The sequence below is a fragment of the Littorina saxatilis genome, unplaced genomic scaffold, assembly GCF_037325665.1.
Source record: "Littorina saxatilis isolate snail1 unplaced genomic scaffold, US_GU_Lsax_2.0 scaffold_808, whole genome shotgun sequence".
Classification (NCBI taxonomy): Eukaryota; Metazoa; Mollusca; class Gastropoda; order Littorinimorpha; family Littorinidae; genus Littorina; species Littorina saxatilis.
The window spans coordinates 1-23,311 of record NW_027129023.1 but is presented as its reverse complement, the minus strand read 5'-3'; the positions used below and the strand labels follow the sequence as shown (position 1 = coordinate 23,311).

At 39.0% G+C, this 23,311-nt stretch overlaps 1 protein-coding gene across 1 annotated transcript in view; it reads left to right on the top strand.

The window, feature by feature from the left end:
• Positions 1-15,710, top strand: part of LOC138957312 (uncharacterized) — a gene marked incomplete at its 3' end in the record, with an annotated part of 33,262 nt that extends 17,552 nt beyond the window's left edge. The window contains 2 exon segments of the mRNA XM_070328445.1: positions 3,968-4,176; positions 15,559-15,710. Coding sequence (XP_070184546.1) covers positions 3,968-4,176; positions 15,559-15,710 — 361 coding nt within the window.
• Between the last annotated feature and the right edge of the window lie 7,601 nt (positions 15,711-23,311).

The window sequence follows — 23,311 nt, the reverse complement described above, 5'->3', positions numbered from 1 at the left end:
TCGTGCAAAAGGCAGTGAAATCAACGAGCCCGTTTAGCGCGGTATTGGATGCGCTGTGCTGCATAGCACGCTTTTCTGTACCTCTCTTCGTTTTAACTTTCTGAGCGTGTTTTTAATCCAAACATATAATATCTATATGGTTTTGGAATCAGGAACCGATAAGAAATAAGATGAAAGTGTTTTTAAATCGATTTCGGAAATTTAATTTTGATCATAATTTTTATATTTTTACTTTGCAGAGCTTGTTTTCAATCCAAATATAACATATTGATATGGTTTTGGAATCAGGAAATGATGTAGAATAAGATGAACGTAAATTTGGATCGTTGTATATAAAAATAATGCTTTTTACAATTTTCAGATTTTTAACGACCAATTTCATCAATTCATTTTTTAAGCCACCAAGCTGAAATGCAATACCGAAGTCCGGCCTTCGTCGAAGATTGCTTTAAAAAAAATCAATAAATTTGATTAAAACATGAGGGTGTGACAGTGCCGCCTCAACTTTTTACAAAAAGCCGGATATGACGCTATCAAAGGCATTTATCAAAAAAATGAAAAAAAAATCTGGGGATATCATACCCAGGAACTCTCATGTAAAATTTCATAAAGATCGGTCCAGTGGTTTGTTCTAAATCGCTCTACACACACACACACATGCACAGACGGACAGACAGACACACACACATACACACACACACACACACACACACACACACACACATACACTACGACCCTCGTCTCGATTCCCCCTTTATGTAAAAACATTTAATTAAAACTTGACTAAATGTAAAAAAGAGATGAAAGGAAAGAAGGGAGAATACATGAAAGAAAGAAAAAAATACAATAGCAGAAAAGAATAAAGAAAAGAATGAAATGACAAAAAAGAGAGATGCATAGAAAAAACAAAAAAAATAGATTGCTAAAAAAATTGTACAAAGGAAGAACGAAAACAAAGGTGGAATAAAATAAAATAGAGAAAGAAACAAACAAAGCAATACAAACAGAAAGAAAGGAAACAAGTCGCGTAAGGCGAAAATACAACATTTAGTCAAGTAGCTGTCGAACTCACAGAATGAAACAGAACGCAATGCAATTTTTCAGCAAGACCGTAGCATCGTCAGTCCACCGCTCATGGCAAAGGCAGTGAAATTGACAAGAAGAGCGGAGTAGTAGTTGCGCTGAGAAGGATAGCACGCATTTCTGTACCTCTCTTCGTTTTAACTTTCTGAGCGTGTTTTTAATCCAAACATATCATATCTATATGTTTTTGGAATCAGGAACTGACAAGGAATAAGATGAAACTGTTTTTAAATTGATTTCGACAATTTAATTTTAATGATAATTTTTATATGTTTAATTTTCAGAGCTTGTTTTTAATCCAAATACAACATATTTATATGTTTTTGGAATCAGAAAATGATGGAAAATAATTATCAGATTTTTAATGACCAAAGTTATTAATTAATTTTTAAGCCACCAAGCTGAAATGCAATACCGAAGTCCGGGCTTCGTCGAAGATTTCTTGACCAAAATTTCAACCAATTTAGTTGAAAAATGAGGGCGTGACAGTGCCGCTTCAACTTTCACAAAAAGCCTGATATGACGTCATCAAAGACATTTATCCAAAAAAAAGAAAAAAACGTCCGGGGATATCATACCCAGGAACTCTCATGTCAAATGTCATAAAGATCGGTCCAGTAGTTTGGTCTGAATCGCTCCATACACACGCACACACACACGCACACACACACACACACACACACACACACACACACACACACACACACACACACACACACACACACATACACCACGACCCTCGTCTCGATTCCCCCCTCAACGTTAAAACATTCGGTCAAAACTTGACTAAATGTAAAAAAGATTGTTTTCCCTTCACATGTTTTTGCAACAACAAAATTCAAAGTACTGGATAAAAAAAAAACTCTGAAAAACTGTTCATGGTGAGGGGGGGGGGGGGGGGGGGGGGTTGTCTTAAAAAAAAACCCAATACTTTAATCATTTATTTGTAAGAATTGACGTTGTCGGCGACTTTTTTGGATACATATTTAGTTTGGGGGAAACATTCTTTTTCCAGAAAAGGATAGAGAATGTTGAATGCTTGCTTCTACTCTAAACAGGTCCCGCTATGCGCAGCTTCTACTCTAAAGAGGTTCCGCCATGCGCAGCTTCTACTCTAAACAGGTCCCGCCATGCGCAGCTTCTACTCTAAACAGGTCCCGCCATGCGCAGCTTCTACTCTAAGCATATCCCGCCATGCTTGCTTCTACTCTAAACAGGTCCCGCCATGCTTGCTTCTACTCTAAACAGGTCCGGCCATGCTTGCTTCTACTCTAAACTGGTCCCGCCATGCTTGCTTCTGCTCTAAACAGGTCCCGCCATGCACAGCTTCTACTCTAAACAGGTCCCGCCATGCTTGCTTCTACTCTAAACTGGTCCCGCCATGCGCAGCTTCTACTCTAAACATGTCCCGCCATGCTTGCTTCTACTCTAAACAGGTCCCGCCATGCTTGCTTCTACTCTAAACAGGTCCCGCCATGCTTGCTTCTACTCTAAACAGGTCCCGCCATGCTTGCTTCTACTCTAAACAGGTCCCGCCATGCTTGCTTCTACTCTAAACAGGTCCCGCCATGCTTGCTTCTACTCTAAACAGGTCCCGCCATGCTTGCTTCTACTCTAAACAGGTCCCGCCATGCTTGCTTCTACTCTAAACATGTCCCGCCATGCGCAGCTTCTACTCTAAACAGGTCCCGCCATGCTTGCTTCTACTCTAAACAGGTCCCGCCATGCTTGCTTCTACTCTAAACTGGTCCCGCCATGCGCAGCTTCTACTCTAAACAGGTCCCGCCATGCGCAGCTTCTACTCTAAACTGGTCCCGCCATGTGCAGCTACTACTCTAAACAGGTCCCGCCATGTGCAGCTTCTAATCTAAACAGGTCCCGCCATGTGCAGCTTCTACTGTAAACAGGTCCCGCCATGCGCAGCTTCTTAATATTTATGAGCAGATTGTGCTTGATAGGTAGACATCATAGGTAGATGGGTAGATATAATTTGTACTCTAAAATAAATCATTTTGTTCAAACAAATGTAATTCAAAATACGTCACCAAGAACAATTCTAACATGTGTAACTAGGACACAAACTCAGGCAAAAGCTTATTAAGTGACCCTCCACCACGGAATGAGTCGCATGTCACCTCGCGCGGTTCTGAGCTAGGCTTATTAAGTGACCCTCCACCACGGAATGAGTCGCATGTAACCTCGCGCGATTCTGGGCAGTGACTTAGCTCAGTCGGTAGCGCGCTGGATTTGTATCCAGTTGGCCGTTGTCAGCGTGAGTTCGTCCCCACGTTCGGCGAGAGATTTATTTCTCAGAGTCAACTTTGTGTGCAGACTCTCCTCGGTGTCCGAACACCCCCGTGTGTACACGCAAGCACAAGACCAAGTGCGCACGAAAAAGATCCTGTAATCCATGTCAGAGTTCGGTGGGTTATAGAAACACGAAAATACCCAGCATGCTTCCTCCGAAAACGGCGTATGGCTGCCTAAATGGCGGGGTAAAAAACGGCCATACACGTAAAATTCCACTCGTGCAAAAAAACAAAAAAACACGAGTGTACGTTGGAGTTTCAGCCCACGAACGCAGAAGAAGACCTCGCGCGGTTCTGAGCTAGGCTTATTAAGTGACCCTCCACCACGGAATGAGTCGCATGTCACCTCGCGCGGTTCTGACCTAGGCTTATTAAGTGACTCAGATCAACTGAAAGTTTAGACCAATGCGTGCTCTCATATGAACTTAAAGTCTAGAACAATGCGTGCTCTCATATCAACTGAAAGTCTAGAACAATGCGTGCTCTCATGTCAACTGAAAGTCTAGACAGACGTGGTGTACTCGATATGATCGCTAGCACACCATGGCATGTTCTTTTAAACTTGTATTTCACAGTTCCTGTCAAGATTTGCGTGAAAACGGCGGAGTCTAGTTGGGATTGGGGTACACACGGTACTGACTCAAACGTGATGGTGAAACTGAATGGACCTAGAGCTGAATACTGCGAAGAGTCCCCCTATGTCACGCTTGACACCCCTGAAGATAATTTCGAGAACGGAGACTACGATTGTTTCAAATTCCACACTTCGCACGTTGGAGATCATGTAAGAGATATGAATTTCTTTCTTTATTTATTTGGTGTTTAACGTCGTTTTCAACCATTCAAGGTTATATCGCGACGAAGATATGACTTGATTCGGAATGCACATATAAGATCGGTTAAATAATCTCCTACTGTCCCTCCTTCAACACTCTGGACGTTGGAACTCCGGTAAGAGATATGACTTGATTCGGAATGCACATGTAAGATCGGTTAAATAATCTCTTCCTTCAAAATGGAATAGCACCAGTGAACGTAATATGAATTGGAAATTAATTTTCTTGAAACCCTTTCAAACTACTGTTGATGTCAGTTTAAGGTGGTTTCAGCTGCGACTCCTACACCGGATTCTACCTTGTAATAAATATTTATATTTATGTAAAATTAAAAATTCAACGCTCTGCACATTTTGCGGGTATCATGAAGAGACAATTTTTCACTTATTTTGGGAATGTATGATTGTTAAAACCTTCTGGATTAAATTGAATAATGTATTACACAAAGAATGTTTACATTGTGAACATTTGACTTTTTCAAAAGGATTGATAATATTTGGAAATGATGATAATGTGAACACTGATAATGTTTTAGATTTGATTATTCTTTTAGGAAAATATTATATTTATAAATGTAAACTTCAGGGCTCAGTTCCGCTTTTGAATGTTTTTTTGAAAATATTAAAACAAAGATATTACATTGAAAAGAAATTGAATCTTATCAGGAATAGAAATGTTGAATTTTTGTCAGAGTGGTTACCCTATGCGAATATATGTTAGGTTATTGACCAAGGCGAAGTGTCCATTTCAGCTTAACTTTTTGTACAGTTTAAAATTGTAGGTTTTTATAAGATTTTAGGCAAGAGTGTGTGTGTATGTCTTATGTCTGTCTGCTTCACTTATCCTCTTACCTGTCTGTCACCCTGTTACCCCTCCTCTCTCTCTCTCTCTCTCTCTCTCTCTCTCTCTCTCTCTCTCTCTCTCTCTCTCTCTCTCTTTTTTATCAGTATTGTCGGTATGTTACATGTCCGTCTGTCGGTTAGGTCCTAATGTTGTATGTCTTGTATACTTGCCATTTACATATTTATTATACATGGTGAAGGATGAATGAAGATACATTGTAGAAGGATGCATGTTATGGATTAAAAGCCCCACGATGATGTGCTTGGCAAATACACAACAAAAACAAAAAAACAAAAAAACAAAAAATAATAATAATCTCCTACTGTCCCTCCTTCAACACTCTGGACGTTGGAACTCCGGTAAGGTAAGTGACTTGATTCGGAATGCAAATGATCTCCTACTGCCCCTTGTGTGTGTGTGTGTGTGTGTGTGTGTGTGTGTGTGTGTGTGTGTGTGTGTGTGTGTGTCTGTGTGTGTGGTGTGTGTGTGTGTGTAAGTGTGTGTGTGTGTGTGTGTGTGTACGCTGTTGCTATTGTACTTCGCCGTGAGCACTAGTGAGAAGGCGCGATAAATAAGTGTTCATTATGCGCTTAAAACCCAGAGAGCGTATTCTTCCGCCCTTTTCTAAAGCGAGGCTGGGCCCCTTCTTTTGATTTGAGAAGATTCTTTTCATCCTTCGTGTTAGTGACATGTAGATTAACTTCTCCACATTACCAAATGATGCTTGACCATAAAATTCCCGCAACTAAAAGCAGAAGTGTTTTTTTCTGACATAATTTTATTTCATGCGCCTGCGCAACAGTGAGTCTGAGATTTTGGACTTGCGAAGATTCTTCTTATCGGCTGTGTTAGTGGCATGTAGCTTATCGTCTCCACATTACCAATCAATGATGCTTGACCCTAAAATGTCCCGCAGCTAAAAGCAGGATTTTTTCTGACAAATTGTGAGCTTGACAAAGCAGCATATAAAACAATAAAACAAATTTGGCAAGTAGCAACTATGTGTTTCTTTTTTTGAACAGTATATATATGGAAGTCAACTGATTCAATGGACTGTCCTACTCGTATATGTAGCAGACGACACCATCAGTTCAAGACTGAAATGCGATTTTCGCATATTTCAAGACAACTACGATGTAAACAGAACACGCGAAAGCTTCAAAACATTCTTACCATGTAATCATAGCAGCAACCTCCCAGATGAATGCAGGTGACTAAGTGCCAAAAGGTGCTCACAGAACAGAAGACGGCTTTTGTTTTACAATAAAAATGTTTCTAAAAACGTGTGTCTGCTGAAAATTAGTGTGTGTGTGGATGAATGTGCGAAGATATAGTGGACATAATTTCGTGTGTCTGACTTGAACGGTTTTGACGTTATCCTTGTTTAAAATAAAAAATAACGCCAAAACCGGCCATCTGAAAGCGGACATCGTGATACCTCGTGTTTTGAATATGCCACAGAAAAATAACAAGAAGCACAAATGCCTTGCATTTAGTTTGATTGAATGCCTGAAACATCGCTTAACAGACGAGACCAAACGTCCAATCTAAATCTCGAGAGAATTCTTTTTTTCGATAACCGATTTTTAAGGTGTCGCACGCAAGATGTGTCGTCATCACGGCATACATTTTTCAATCGCAGATATTTACTAAATTTCTTTTTTAAAAACTCTGGAATTGATGTCGACACGTCAAGCGATAACGATGTATCAAACCGCTGTCTTTCAAGTGATCCAGCAAAGACTGCAGAACTTTTAAACAGCATTTTTGAAAACGACCTGAAAATGTCGTCATATCTTGCGTGCGACAAAATGTTCGGTAATTAACGGGGTTTTTTTTTTAAACAAAACTTACATGTACAAGAATCTACTTCATCTAGGGAACCACGTGACACATTCTGTGTTCAAATTTTGTGAAGAAATCACGAACCACGAATGCGCTACCAAGTGTTGAAATTATGTCGTCAACATCTTTTGAGATCTTGCGTGCGACACCATCCTGCGTTCAACATAAAATGTCACTACCTTATCGAGTTTAATGGGAACACTAACTATTTGTTGTCTTAGTTTAATCTTCTTAATTATAAGCGTAATAAAACCGAACGTCCAAGATGAATTTTAATTGAGATTAGCGAAAGAGCGGGTACGCAAGTCGACCTTAAAGCAACAAAATAAAAACACGAGCGTTTGTCGTAATGTCTTGCGTGCAACACATTCTCAAAAAAGAAAATATATTATTTTCTGAGACTTTTTTAAGTTAAAACATTGAAACTTCACATACATTTGGGGCAAAATCGCCCCCATGCATGGTAAAAGTCTTGTTGACCCTTGTCAAATTTCAAGGTCACGGCTGGGTCACATGGAGATCAAAAAACGGAAGAAAAATATTTTTTCAGAGATTTTTGAAGCTAGAACCTTGAAATTTCAAACAACGCTTTTGCTTAATCATCATTCGACAAGAAAACTTTCAGGTTGATCTTTGAGAAATTTGAAGGTCATAGCAAGGTCTCGTGTTGGTAAAAAAAAAAACAAGTCGCGTAAGGCGAAAATACAACATTTAGTCAAGTAGCTGTCGAACTCACAGAATGAAACTGAACGCAATGCAACGCAGCAAGACCGTATACTCGTAGCATCGTCAGTCCACCGCTCATGGCAAAGGCAGTGAAATTGACAAGAAGAGCGGGGTAGTAGCTGCGCTGAGAAGGATAGCACGCTTTTCTGTACCTCTCTTCGTTTTAACTTTCTGAGCGTGTTTTCAATCCAAACATATCATATCTATATGCTTTTGGAATCAGGAACCGACAAGGAATAAGATAACAGTGTTTTTAAATTGATTTCGAAAATTTAATTTTGATCATAATTTTTATATTTTTAATTTTCAGAGCTTGTTTTTAATCCAAATATAACATATTTATATGTTTTTGGAATCAGAAAATGATGGAGAATAAGATGAACGTAAATTTAGATCGTTTTATAAAAAAATTATTTTTTTTTACAATTTTCAGATTTTTAATGACCAAAGTCATTAATTAATTTTTAAGCCACCAAGCTGAAATGCAATACCGAAATCCGGGCTTCGTCGGAAATTACTTGACCAAAATTTTAACCAATTTGGTTGAAAAATGAGAGCGTGACAGTGCCGCCTCAACTTTCACGAAAAGCCGGATATGACGTCATCAAAGACATTTATCAAAAAAATGAAAAAAAAAACGTCTGAGGATATCACAACCAGGAACTCTCATGTCAAATTTCATAAAGATCCGTCCAGTAGTTTAGTCTGAATCGCTCTACACACACACATACAGACAGACAGACAGACACACATACACCACGACCCTCGTCTCGATTCCCCCATCTATGTTAAAACATTTAGTCAAAACTTGACTAAATGTAAAAACCACGGAAATTAACCTTTTTCTCAGAATTATTCAAAGCAAGAACCCTAAAGTTCACACACTTTTGGGCTTGATAGCCTCCATACACGGTGGAAGTCTGGTTTGACCTTTGTCTAATCTCAAGGTCACGTATGGGCCAATATGTTTTTTTTTTAAATGATCACTTTTTCCGTTGTTTTTAAAGGGAGAGCCTTCGAACATCATAAACGCCGTAGCTCAATGATTCTCCGACACAAAGAAGTTCAGAAAGATCTTTGTCAAATGTGACCCTCCACCACGAAATGAGTCGCATGTCACCTCGCGCGGTTCTGCGCTAGGCTTAATATAAGTCCGGGGAGTGTCTGGTAACAGTGTGAGGGTCACCTTAGTCACAGGCTTATAACTCAAACAGTTTTCGCTCTTTTCTAAAACGGTTTTCACCACTGGATAGAGCATAAAAAACTCTTTTGGAAAAGGTAAAAATATGAAAATCATGCAAAGGTGACATGCGACTCATCCCGTGGTGGAGGGTCACAAATGTGAAGGTCACAGCAGGGTCTCGTACGGGTAAAAAACAAACAAACAGACAATAATCCTTTTCACAGCTTTGTGGTAAGCTAGAAACTTGAAACTTTACACACATTCAGGCCTTGATAATGTTTCGACACAGTGAAAGTCTGGTTGACCCTTGTCAAATCTCAAGGTCACAGCCGTGTCGCTCATGGGTTAAAAAAACAGACTGTCATCCATTTCTGCTTTATTTATAAAGCTAGAACCTTGAAACTTCATATAACGCAATCGATCAATTATTCTTCGACATGGAGAAGATCAAGTCGATCCTCAACAAAATTCAAGGTCACGACTGGTTCTCCTGCCTGTAAAAAACGGCATTTTTTTCTCAGACACTTGTGAAGCTAGAACTTTGAATCTTCACGCATATTCGGGGCTAAATAGTCTTCTGACATGTTGGAAGTCTGGTTGACCCTTGTACAATTCAAGATCACAGCTGGGTTGCGTATGGGTGGCATTGCTTTTGAAGCTGGAGAAATTGAACTTGGTATAACACATTTGCTTGATAATTCTCCGAGATGGAAATTAAAGCTTAAGTTGAGTCTGGTAAAATGTCAAGGTCGCAACAGGGTCGAGTTGGGATCATCAAAATGGAAAATTATCAATTCATTGACCATTTGTACATCTAGAACTTTGAAAATTCACACAAGTTGGGTGCTAAAAAGCCAGCCTTCAGGCATGGTAGAAGTATAATTGACCCTTGTAAAAATTTCAAGGTCACAACGCGGTCGCGTATGGCTTAACAAGGATGACAAATGATTTTCTGCATTGCCTTTAAAGCAATAGCCTTGGCACTTAGCACAACGCCTTTGCTTAATGATTCTTCAAATGTTTCTCGTCAAATTTCAAGGTCACAGCGGGGTCTAGTTGAAGCACAAATAATGCGAAGTTCTGAAATTATCAAACTTATTGTAAGCTAGAGAGATGAAATTTCATCGATGACCTTTACACGCGACTACAGTATGGGTGATAATACTCAAATTACAAAGTCACAGTTATTGGGGTCGAGTGCAGGCCAGAAAGTTGATTCCTTTTAAGCTTCAAAACGTGGCTACGTTATAGTCACTAGCTCGTATTTATATCTCTGAGGCTAGAACTTAAACACATGTGCATCTTTGTAGATCTAGAGCTTGAGCTCTTCCAAACATGACCCAAGTCTGGTTGACCAAAGTCAAATTTCAGGGTCACAATAGGGTCAATTTGGGATCTTAAAATGGAAAATTATCAATGTTTTGAACACTTTTAAAACTAGCGTTTACACTTTAACCATTTCAAGGGTCAGATGCCCCATCTGACGTGACCACAGTCTGGTTGACGTTTGTGAAATGTCAAGGTCACAACGGAGTGATGTTCGAATCAAAATATGGAAAAAATTATTAATTTCTTGAAGATTTTAAAAGCTAGACCATTGACATCTCATTCGCTTCTATAAGATTCGATGACCTTCAAACATGAACCAAGTTTGGTTGACCTAGGGGTATGGTTTGGGTAAAAAATGTAAACATGTAACTTTATTAAACTTTTGTTCATACCAAAACCAAAGTCTAGTTGATCTGTTTCAAGTTTCAAGGTCATAGTGTGGTCACTATTTTGTAACAAAGCAAAACATATTGTTTGAAAAGTGTTTGGTGTTTACATCTTGGATACTTCCAACTGTTTTGAGGTTTGACTACTTCAGGACATCGAAGTCTTGTCTGGTTGATCCTGGTTATATTACCAGGTCACAACAGGTTTGAGTTCGGATCAACAATGATCAAATCGTCACTTTCTTTAATGTCAAGTGAGCCAGAACAACAAATAGTTTGGTTCTTATCTATATTCCGTATGGCAAAAAGTGAGTCGCATAAAGATTTTCTCTGTTTGTGTGACTCCAAATTGACCCCTCTGAAAGCTTCACGAATCATGAAAATTGGCATCATTTTTATCATAAACCAAACAGCATCAAACCTTTGGAGCCTGTGACGTTTCACAGGTATTACTAGAAGGCATTAGTGAAAATGACACATTTATATTATGGACCTCAACGCAATCCCGCTGTGACCTTGACGTTTGACTTTATCAACCAGACTTTCATCATGCGTGGAGAACATCATACACTATAAAACGCGTGGAAAGAATTTAACAATTTTTCTAATTTTGATCCAGATGGGACATTGCTGTGACCGTGAAATTTGACAAACATTAACCAGGAAGTCACTTTTTGTGTAAAAGATTTTATCCAATCCTGAAAGTGTGTAAAATGTAATGGATCCAGCTTTAAAACATGCAAGACTATGACAATTGTCCAGGTTGGAAAGAAACTTTAATCTTGCTGTGGCCTTGAAATTTGAGGAGGTTTGATGTGACTTGCATTATACCTGGGGGTCATCAAACTTTGGTAGTGTGCCAAGTTTCAACGCCCTAGCTTCAAAAACATGCGAGATAACCTCAATGACACATTTATATTTTTGACCTCAACAAGGTCCCGCTGTGACCTTGATGCTTGGCGTTTTCAACAAGACTTTATAAAGACTAGACAGTGTAAAGGACAGCATACTCTAGAAATGTGTGTATTTTCACAGCTCGTGCTATAAACGCATTGACGAAATGAAAATATTCCAAATTTTGAACCAAACCTGACCCCGCTATGACCTTGAAATTGACAAAGATTAACCAGGTCACTTTCTTTTTAAAGGTCATCAACATTCTAAAAGTATGTAACGTTGGTTAAAGTGTATCTGAAAATACCCGTGTGACTTGGAATGATAGGCCGTGAAAAGTAGGATATGCGCCGAAATGGCTGCGATCTGCTGGTCGATGTGAATGCGTGATGTATTGTGTAAAAAATTCCATCTCACACGGCATAAATAGATCCCTGCGCCTTGAGTCCGAGTCTGGAGATACGCGCGCGATATAAGACTTCATATAAAGTGTAATGTTTCTAGCTTTAAAACATGTAAGACAACGAACATTTTCCAATTTGGAAAGCAACTTTACACCTTACTGTGACCTTTGAATTTGATGAGGTTTAATGCGACCTGCGCCACACAAGGGGGGTCATTAAACCTTGGAAGTGTGCCAAGTTTCAAAGCCCTAGCTTCAAAAACATGCGAGAAATCCTCAATGACAAATCTTTATGTTTGACCTCAACGCAACCCTACTGTGACCTTGACCTTTTCAACCTAAACTGTAATCGCGTGTAGAGGTCATCATACACTAAAAAAGTCTGTATTTTCAAAGTTTGTGCTATAAACGCGCTGAATAAATTGACACTATTCCAAATTTTGAACAAGATGTGACCCCACTGTGACCTTGACATTTTAGAAAGATTAACCAGGTGGTCACTTTTGTTCTGAAATTCTGAAAGTATGTAAAGTATGTAAAGTCTAACTGATCTTGCTTTAAAACATGTAAGACGTACAACGACAATTGTCCAGTTTGGAAAGTAAATTTAACCTAGCTGTGACCTTCAAATTCAATGTGGTTTAATGTGATCTGTACCATATCTGGGGGTCACCATACTTTGGTAGTGTGCCAAGTTTCAAAGCCCTAGCTTCAGAAACGTGCGAGATAACCTGAATGCTACGTCTCAGTGCCATGTTGAATAATATAACGAACACAATTCCCGTTATTTGTGAAATAATTTGAGTGCATTGTCTTTTCTTTTCATAATTGGGTTCCAACATCTGTTGTCTTAGCAAAAATCACAATATCAGTCTTGTTTGTCAACTTTTATTTTTTAGCCCCTTTGTCCGCTTTTCGTGCGCACCTTTTGGCACTTAGTCATATATGGTAAGAACGTTCTAAACCCTACACGTTTTGGATTCCGATTGTTCTTGCCTTGAAATAATAAATCGGAAAACATTCATTTACTGAACAGATGCAGTCGTATTTCAGTGTAGTCTGCTACGTGCTGATCTAGCTGCTACATTATCGGAATAACACTTGTGTTTTCTGTTTGCTGCTGGGAATTGTATACTAACTCATCATTTAGTAATGTGGATAATAAGCTACATGCCACTAACATGGCATAATTATGAGAGGAATCTTCGGAAGTCGAAACTGAAAAATTAGACACAGCGGGTTCTATTTTTAGATCAGTGGCAACTGTGGCACAGGCAAATGATGCAATCTGTCAGAAAAAAACCCCACTTCTGCTTTAATTGAGAAGCAGGAAATGTATGGTCATAATCATTGGTATTGTGGAGAATATAAGCTACATGTCATCAATTAATTCTGAGGATGAGAGTACACTCTCGCTTAGGCAAAGGGCGGAAGAATACGCTCTGTGGAAAAGTTAGCGCACTCCAAGAGTGCGCTAACAGTTTTAGCGCATCGCCATTAGCCAATCAACTGGTTCACATCAGTCATGTGACACCAGTACTTACTGACAATTATTATTATTATTTAAGTTATTGAGACATCCCAGTGCACTAAGGGATTTATAGAGCAAATCTCGAAAATAATTATTGAACTCAGCGCTATGCGCTTCGTTCAATAATGAATTTTCTCGATTTGCTCTATAAATCCCTTAGTGCACTGGGATTGTTTCAATAACGATATTGTCAGTACCGCCATAGAAAAAAGAAGATTCCAAACGCACATTTTGCAACGCGCATTTGAATAGGCATAACTGTGTGGTCAGGTCGTGTACAGTAAAGATCTACTTTTGTGTGGGGTGTCTCAAGTGTGTCGTGCTTTCGTCACACGCATTTTAATTTCTGTTGGTAAATTCCAGTGTAGCGTTAATCTGAACAGTGATGATCTTTCAGAGAGACCTCATTTGAACTCGGAGAAAGGACTGTGCTCTAGTCTTCATTATTTGCGATTCGAAACCTCCAGTCGAGCTTCGACGGATTGACTGTGCGGAGTGATTCCCCTTGAATTGACTCGAAGCGTGACTCGACTGTTCGCACATTTTCAAAACAAATGTGGCATATTTCCCGTGTTGTATCTTCACTCATCGGGGAGTCTGATACTAAATATGAACGGTAAGAATGCTCTGAACCCTACATGTTTTATATCCCCATCGTTTTTTAGTTCACATTTGCCCAACATGTTGGGGTTTATGTCGTCTGCTACTGTGCTAGGCAAGAGCAATCGAACCACTGCAGTCTGCACGCATGAGGTAATAAGTCTTATATATATATATATATGGTAAGAACGTTCTGAACCCTACACGTTTTCGATTACGATTGTTCTTGCCTTGAAATAATAATTCGGAAACCATTCATATACTGAACTGATGCAGTCGTATTTCAGTGTACATCGTCTGCTACGTATGACAGAGTCGATGGAGTCAGTCTTCCAAACTGGTCTGGCTGGTACGTTATCGGAATAACACTTGTGTTTTCTGTTAGCCGCTGGGAATTGTATACTAACTCATCATTTGGTAATGTGGATGATAAGCTACATGCCACTAACACGGCATATGAGAAGAATCTATGCAAGTCGGCGAAAATTAGATGAAACACAGCGGCTTCTATTTTAGATCAGTAGCACTGTGGCACAGGCACATGCAATCTGTTAGAAAAAAACAAAACACTTCTGCTTTAATTGAGAAGCAGGGAATTTATGGTCATTTGGTATTGTGGAGAATATAAGCTACATGTCATAATCAATTCTGAGGATAAGAGCACAGTCTCGCTTAGGCAAAGGGCGGAAGAATACGCTCTGTGGAAAAGTTAGCGCACTCCAAGAGTGCGCTAACAGTTTTAGCGCATCGCCATTAGCCAATCAACTGGTTCACATCAGTCATGTGACACCAGTACTTACTGACAATTATTATTATTATTTAAGTTATTACGACCTCACAGTGCACTAAGAGATTTATAGAGCAAATCGAGAAAAATAATTATTAAACGAAGTGCAAAGCTCTGGGGATTTTTTTTTTTCCTATGCGAATGTCCGTGTATATTTGTGATTAGAGAAGTCCCCCTCTGGGCGAAGACTGGTTGCAAAAACACCTCGTTAATACGCTTACACCACAACTTTTATAATTAAACATTTGAGTGGAATTGATCTCGCATTCTCTTCACTAATTTATGTTACATTTAATATTGGTTTCATTTAGCATTTTTAAATCTATAAATTCATTCCATTTGAATGCCTCTTTTAGTGGATATTATGTGTTCAGTATTTGTTTATGGACAGGTGTAATGCCTTTTTAGTGAATATTATGCGTTTAGTGTTTGTTTAAGGACAGGTTTAATGCCTCTTTAGTGGATAGTATATGTTTAGTATTTGTTTAAGGACAAGGCAGTGTGCCCTACACCTTTATCCTTGTTAAATAAAGTCCTTACTTTCGTTCGCTTGTTCGTTCTCTCTCTCTCTCTCTCCCCCCTCTCTCTCTCTCTCTCCCCCCTCTCTCTCTCTCTCCCCTCTCTCTCTCCCCCCTCTCTCTATCTCCCCCTCTCTCTCTCCCCCCCCCTCTCTCTCTCTCTCTCTCTCTCTCTCTCTCTCTCTGTTACCCACCCTCTCTCTCCCCCTTTTTCTTTCTCTCTCTCTATTTTTTACGGCAAAAAGACTTATACCCCCCCCCCCCACCACCTGTTTGGTCAAACAGGTGACCACTTTCCAAGTTAAATTGGATCCATTCAACGATAACTGGCTTTTGGAGTACATAACGATGAGGTACAACAACGCCGTGTCGTGCCTCAAGTACAAACAACGAGAGTATTTCGTCAACTCCACACCTCAAACATTCATGATGGCAATGTGAGTGATTATTCTTCCGCTCGGTGTATTTTTTTTTTTTTTTTTTTTTACTTTTTTTTTTTTTTTCTCTTCACTACAGTTACTCTAACGTTACAGCTATTTCATTCACCTTTGCTATGTCTAGTAGTTTGTGCGTTTTTTTGCGTGTATGTGCGTGTGTGTGTGTGAGTGCGTGTGTGTGTGTGTGTGTTGTTGTTGTTGTTGTTGTTGTTCCCATATTTCTGTTAAATAATACCATTTTCAGCGGGACAATACATAACATGTTAATTAATCCAACGCTCGATGGACAAAAGGCGAGAATTTACAAATTACCAATTACAGTACTAGTTTACAGCACAGCATCATACGGCGCATATATAAATAACTTTACATTAACAGCACTATACTACTATTTATCTAAAAGTAGTTTATATTCTTATACACAGTTCAATTTTACTAGAGATTTCGAAGTCGAGCTTGGTTCTGAAATAAAACCTTCATGTTAGTTTTTGAATTTCCGTACTTAAACTGGCTTGTGCACATTTTCGATATCAATATAAGGTGATTAATTATGAAGGTTTTCTCTCTGGGGATATCACGTGTGAAATACCCCAAAAGAGCCTCTTCGCAGCTTAACTTTATATTTTTGCCTGTACATTTAAATATGTACCCTTGACATTCCTGCCATATGGGTTGCACTGCTCTACACTGCCAGAAAAAGTGCTCGATGAAGTCGGTTTCGTTACAATACTGACAGAGATTTGTTTGACGAATTCCCATCTTATGTAGCAAAATGTTGGTGGGATATATATTGTGTAAAATTTTCCAATGCAATAGACGAAGACGGGTTTCTGTCGAGCATTCGTTAGCTAATTTCCAGTGTTTATCTTCTAATGTAATATTTAATTTGTTCGACCAAAATCCAGCTGAGCTTGGCTCCTTTATCTCATAACTAGATGATTACCCGCTTCGCCGGGTACCGGCTTCACCGGGAAGAAGTAGAGCCGAATACCGCAGCCTGGGACCCGGCATTGCCACGCGGAGGAAGGGAGATAATCGCGGCTAGATGAGACAGAGACAGACAGCGTGGCGGTTCATCACAATCACCTTTGCAGGCGAAGTCCTGTCAAACGTGATTGAGAATTTTAGAGCTTATTTCTTAGCCCCATATTATCTGTTGTGGCTTTTCAAATGCCAGAACATACAGACAGATAAAAGCCGCTAGACCACATCACAAACAGAACTCTACAATACACAGGTTTTTGCCCACACACACACACAAACACACACACACACAGAGAAGCCGTATATATATATATGTACTATATCTATATCTATAAATATATAGAGATAGGTGACAGTGTATTTTTCGCGTGGCTATAAATTGATTCGACCTTTTCACTTTGACAGTAAGAACAACTTACGGGTGCAAGGGAAGCGTTCTGGACAGCGCAGTGACATTCTAAAAATAGTAACTTAGAAACGGAAATATGGATTGAAGCCACACGAAGGAAGGGAGATAAACGCAAAACACTGGAGAAGATAAGGAAGAGTTACTTTTAATGGTGAAATGAACACAAAAACCAAAATCGGTTCAGCGCTGCGCGCTGAGAGCACGTGTTAAAATATCTCATCGATGATATTGTGTCCGGGGTGTAGCTGAATACGGTGTCCAAATTTGAAAAAGATCCACCGAGAACTTTGGCTTTGGTGTGTCGGTATTGGGGCCCGGGTAGCTCAGGTGGAACCAAAATCGGTTCAGCGCTGCGCGCTGAGAGCACGTATTGAAATATCTCATCGACCAGATTTTGTTTCGGGTGTATCTGAATATGGACACCAAATTTGAAGCAGATCCATCGAGAACTTTGGCCGTGCATGGCGATCAAACACACACACACACACACACACACACACACACACACACACACACACACACACACACACACACACACACAGACACAAGTCGTATATATATATAGATTTAACATCTTTAGGCGAATTTGGCGTGGAGATAATTGTATAAATGGCATATGATCAGACCGGGCCTGACCCGTATCACGCAATAATAGAGCTTTGATGGCAGTCTGTATTGCATTATATTCAAATAGGCGAGACTGTTTATATCCAGTTCGTTCACATATTTCCTCAAAAGAGCACATGTCGTTATCGTTAAAGACATCTTTAACAACGCATATTTTAGCCTTTATCCAGTCATTCATGTATAGCGTTTGCTTCCTGTACCTTATATTTGTATTATTCCATAAGGTTTGATTGCGTTCACTTATCTGCTGTTCATTACTGCTTATTTCTTTGATCTTGTGTTTATTGTTTAGCCAGGTGATAAAAGCTTGTTTCCAGAAATATTGCTTTATGGAACCTAGTCCTTTAAAATGTTCTGCACTCACATTTGAGCGCAAACAGCATAGGCGTTCGTCCAGATTTAAAAAGGATGCGAATGGAATATGTTGCCACTTTGCGTTACTTCCGTCGGTCTAGTTAATACTACAGTGGAACATCTCTGTTAAAGATGCTGCTCCGGTTGGAGCATCGTGGAAGCAACGATTTGTCTTTTAGTCGCAAACAAGGATATACACCGTTATAACCTCTACACAACTATGTTACTAAATTACTTCATTGATTTATTTCATGTAGGGTGTACATTAGCCTGAGATGTTAGGTGATAATATCAAGTGTCAAGTATGTAGGTCAAGTCGTTTGACCTTTACGCTTTTTAAAGTTTATTTTACAAATTCAGAGAATATCTCAAAAGTATGAGGTTTGACACTGAGCAGTGAACACACTCTTCCGACTTGCCCCCTTCTCACTCTCTGTCATTGCTGTTTGACACTGAGCAGTGGACACACTCTTCCGACCTGCACCCTCCTCACTCTCTGTCATTGCTGTTTAATACTGAGCAGTGGACACACTCATCCGACCTGCACCCTCCTCACTCCCTGTCATTGCTGTTTAACACTGAGCAGTGGACACACTCATCCGACCTGCACCCTCCTCACTCTGTGTCATTGCTGTTTGACACTGAGCAGTGGACACACTCATCCGACTTGCACCCTCCTCACTCCCTGTCATTGCTGTTTGACACTGAGCAGTGGACACACTCATCCGTCTTGCACCCTCCTCACTCTCTGTCATTGCTGTTTGACACTGAGCAGTGGACACACTAATCCGACCTGCACCCTCCTCACTCTCTGTCATTGCTGTTTGACACTGAGCAGTGGACACACTCATCCGTCCTGCACCCTCCTCACTCTCTGTCATTGCTGTTTGACACTGAGCAGTTGACACACTCATCCGACCTGCACCCTCCTCACTCTGTCATTGCTGTTTAACACTGAGCAGTGGACACACTCATCAGACCTGCACCCTCCTCACTCTCTGTCATTGCTGTTTGACACTGAGCAGTGGACACACTCATCCGACCTGCACCCTCCTCACTCTGTCATTGCTGTTTGACACTGAGCAGTGGACACACTCATCCGACCTGCACCCTCCTCCCTCTCTGTCATTGCTGTTTAACACTGAGCAGTGGACACACTCATCCGACCTGCACCCTCCTCACTCCCTGTCATTGCTGTTTAACACTGAGCAGTGGACACACTCATCCGACCTGCACCCTCCTCACTCTCTGTCATTCCTGTTTAACACTGAGCAGTGGACACACTCATCCGTCCTGCACCCTCCTCACTCTCTGTCATTGCTATGTAACACTGAGCAGTGGACACACTCATCCGACCTGCACCCTCCTCACTCCCTGTCATTGCTGTTTAACATTGAGCAGTGGACACACTCATCTGACCTGCACCCTCCTCACTCTCTCATTTCAGGTTATAATACATTACGAAGAGATTCTACAAAACACTTAGAAACTGGCTTGTTAGTTTATATTAACGAATCAATAATTTACAAGCGTCTTCAACATCTTGAAACACCTGGTGTTGAATGCATTTGGTTAGAAATAGGATTAAAAAGATCAGCACCAATCATTGTTGGTTTTTGCTACCGAAATCCAGCAGAAAAGGTTCACTGGTATGATGAATTCATGGATATGATGGATACAGTTTCAAATGAATCAAAAGAAATAATTCTTCTAGGAGATTTTAATATTGATCTTCTGAAACAAAATAAAACTTGGTTGGACACTATTAATCTATTAAATATACATCAAATGATCCAAAATCCAACAAGAGTTACTCCCAATTCTAAAACACTCATTGATCATATTTATGTTTCTGAAAAACGTCATATCAAAGAAACATGTGTACCCTTTTTTTCTGTCAGTGACCACTTTCCCATTTGTATCACTTGGTCTCGTAAAGGGGTTAAAATTCCAAGGGTTTGTCACAAAACTATTACATATCGTTCATTCTCTCATTTCAGTGAAAGTGCATTTCTTTCTGATCTCAAAAATAGCCCACTTTCAAATACTTACAATTTTACAAATCCTGACGAAGCTTTAGAGTTTTGGACATCTATTTTCATTATCATTTACAATAAACATGCACCACTGAAAACACATCGAGTAAAGCAGACAGAAAAACACAAATGGATCGACCAAGACATAGAAAATGCTGCAAATTACCGTGACTTCTTAAAACAACATGGTACCCACGAAGAGTACACACAACAAAGAAATAAAGTAAATTCCTTGAAACGAAAAAGTAAACAACATTATTTTCAACATCTCATTACATCTAAACAAGATTCAAAATCTATTTGGAAAGCAATTAACCAACTCACAAACAAAGAAACGTCAACAAAATCTTTACAAATAATTGACATTTCTGCAGATACACTCAATGACCATTTCTCAAAAATTGCTGATAAAGTAATTTCTTGTGATCGGACAGTCAAATAATTTAGAACATTTAAAGGAATACTGCAATTCAAAACAGATACATTTTCAGCATACACTGCCACAAATGACTATACTGGATGTTTACTCTCATCTTCAGCATCTAAAACAAACCGGAACACGTGACATAGATGGTCTGGATGCAAAAATTATAAAAATGGCAGCTCCAGTTATCACAGATACATTGACATTTATCTATAACCTTTGTATTGACAAAAGCTATTTTCCTAAACAATTCAAACAGGCTAAAGTGATTCCTCTCTTTAAATCAGGAGATACTACAAATCCTTCAAATTATAGACCAATATCAATTCTATCAATCCTTTCAAAGCCTCTTGAAAAACATATCAATAAACACATCCTTTCTCACTTTGAGAACAATAAATTGATCCATGATAATCAATCAGGTTTTAGGCAAAAACACTCATGTCAAACAGCGCTTATTAGTTTAGTAGACCAATGGCTGACAAACATTAATAATAATCAGTTCTGTGCTGCTCTATTTGTTGACTTTGCTAAAGCTTTTGACCTAATTGACCATAAACTCCCTATCAAAAAGCTTGAGATTTATGGAATTGCAACAGATTCCATAAACATTTTAACATCTTTCCTGTCAGACAGACAGCAAAGTACTTATCTGAAACAATCATACTCTTGTAAGCAAACAGTAAGATTTGGAGTACCACAAGGTTCTATTCTTGGTCCATTACTATTTTCTATATATATAAACGACCTACCTCTATTTGTAAAATGCATGTGTGAACTATTTGCAGATGATACTACAATTCATTCTAGTCACCAAGATCTTAATAAACTAGCAAATATCCTCCAAGAAAACATTGAACGATTACTTGAATAGTCAGAACTAAACCATATGTCACTGAATCCAAATAAAACTAAATGCATGCTACTTACCACGAGGCAAAAAAGACAAAATCTAACATCTAAATTTCCGACATTGCTAATACGAAATCAAGATGTTACCGAAGTTGATAGCCATAAAGTCTTGGGAATAACTATTGACAATAACCTGTCTTGGTCAAAACATGTAGATACACTTTGTAAAAACACATCCAAAAAAATATTTCAGTTATCAAAAATCAAACACTTTCTAGACCTTCGCACAAGAAAACTGTTTTTTCAGGCACATATTCAGTCAGCTATTGACTATGCGTCCACAGTGTGGGACTCTGCAAGTGCAAATACTTTGAAACACTTGGGCAGTTTACATAGAAGAGCTGTTAAATTAATTATTTTAAAAAATGACTGATTATAAACGATTGCAAATTCTTCCTATCAGAGATAGATTTGCATATAACAAAGGTGTGATGATGCATAGAATTATGTCAGGGAATGCCCCTACACTCATTGCCTCAAATTTCAAAATAAATCATTATAGAAAATGTAACAAATTAATTACACCAACTCCAAGAATTGACCTATACAAGTCGAGTCTATCATATTCTGGAGCAATTATGTGGAACGCCATTCCAAATATAATTAAATTACGAATTCATGAAACATCATTCAAGGAATATTACATGCTGTTTCTTTTACAAAACTTATAAAAACTATTATCAAGCAGCTGGCAAAATATAACTGTACTCTCTGATTATATTGAAAAACATGATTATATATAATTCATGAAGGATTTTTTAATTTTGTTTTTATTTTTGTTTTATTTTTGTTTTATTTTTTTTACAAACACATATTTCCCTGTTATATGGGATTTTCAAGCATTGCTAAAGAATCCTAATGCATCTTAAAATGTCTTATTGGTTGCTTGACATGTTAATTATGGTAAATATGTCATTTGTACTATTGTTAAACTTATCTTTTATTTCTTCTTGTTTGTTACCCCTCAATGGGCGAGGGCCGGATGAAAAGAAGCATGTATGCATTGCTTATTCTGTCACCCTCGTAAAATAAATTTCAATTCAATTCAATTCAATTCAATTCACTCTCTGTCATTGCTGTTTGACACTGAGCAGTGGACACACTCTTCCGACTTGCCCCCTTCTCACTCTCTGTCATTGCTGTTTAACACTGAGCAGTGGACACACTCATCCGTCCTGCACCCTCCTCACTCTCTGTCATTCACAAACATTTGCTCGCGTACATAGAAAGCAGAAACCTTTTCCATCAATTTCAATCTGGTTTTCGAACAAATCACTCTTGTCACAGCGCCCTTACCACGCTATGCGACACCTGGTTGTCTGCAACAAACCGATCTGAAATCAGTGGTGCTGTGTTTCTCGACTTTAAAAAAGCGTTTGATCTTGTTGATCATTCAATTTTACTGAAGAAATTACAGTTGTATCTCAGAAACAGTTCAGTGTGTAACTTTTTTGCTTCCTATTTACAGGACAGATCTCAATATACTGCCCTAAACTGTAAAATATCTACTGAGGAGACTGTGAAATGCGGGGTGCCTCAAGGGTCAGTGCTTGGGCCGATCTTGTTCTGTCTGTATATCAATGATCTGCCACTGCACATTTCTGACAGTAATGTAAGAAGTGATTTTTTTGCTGACGATTCTTCTCTTCACTCAAGTGGAAAGTCTGTTACAGTAATAGAGTCCTCCCTTCAAACAGCTTTAAACGATGTAAATAACTGGTGTAGTGCTAATGCTATGCTTGTCCATCCAATAAAAACTAAAAGTATGGTAATTGCAACCAGACAAAAACATCAGATTTCTCCACTCAAACTAAATCTTACTATTGGTACGCAATCAATTGAACAAGTTCAACAG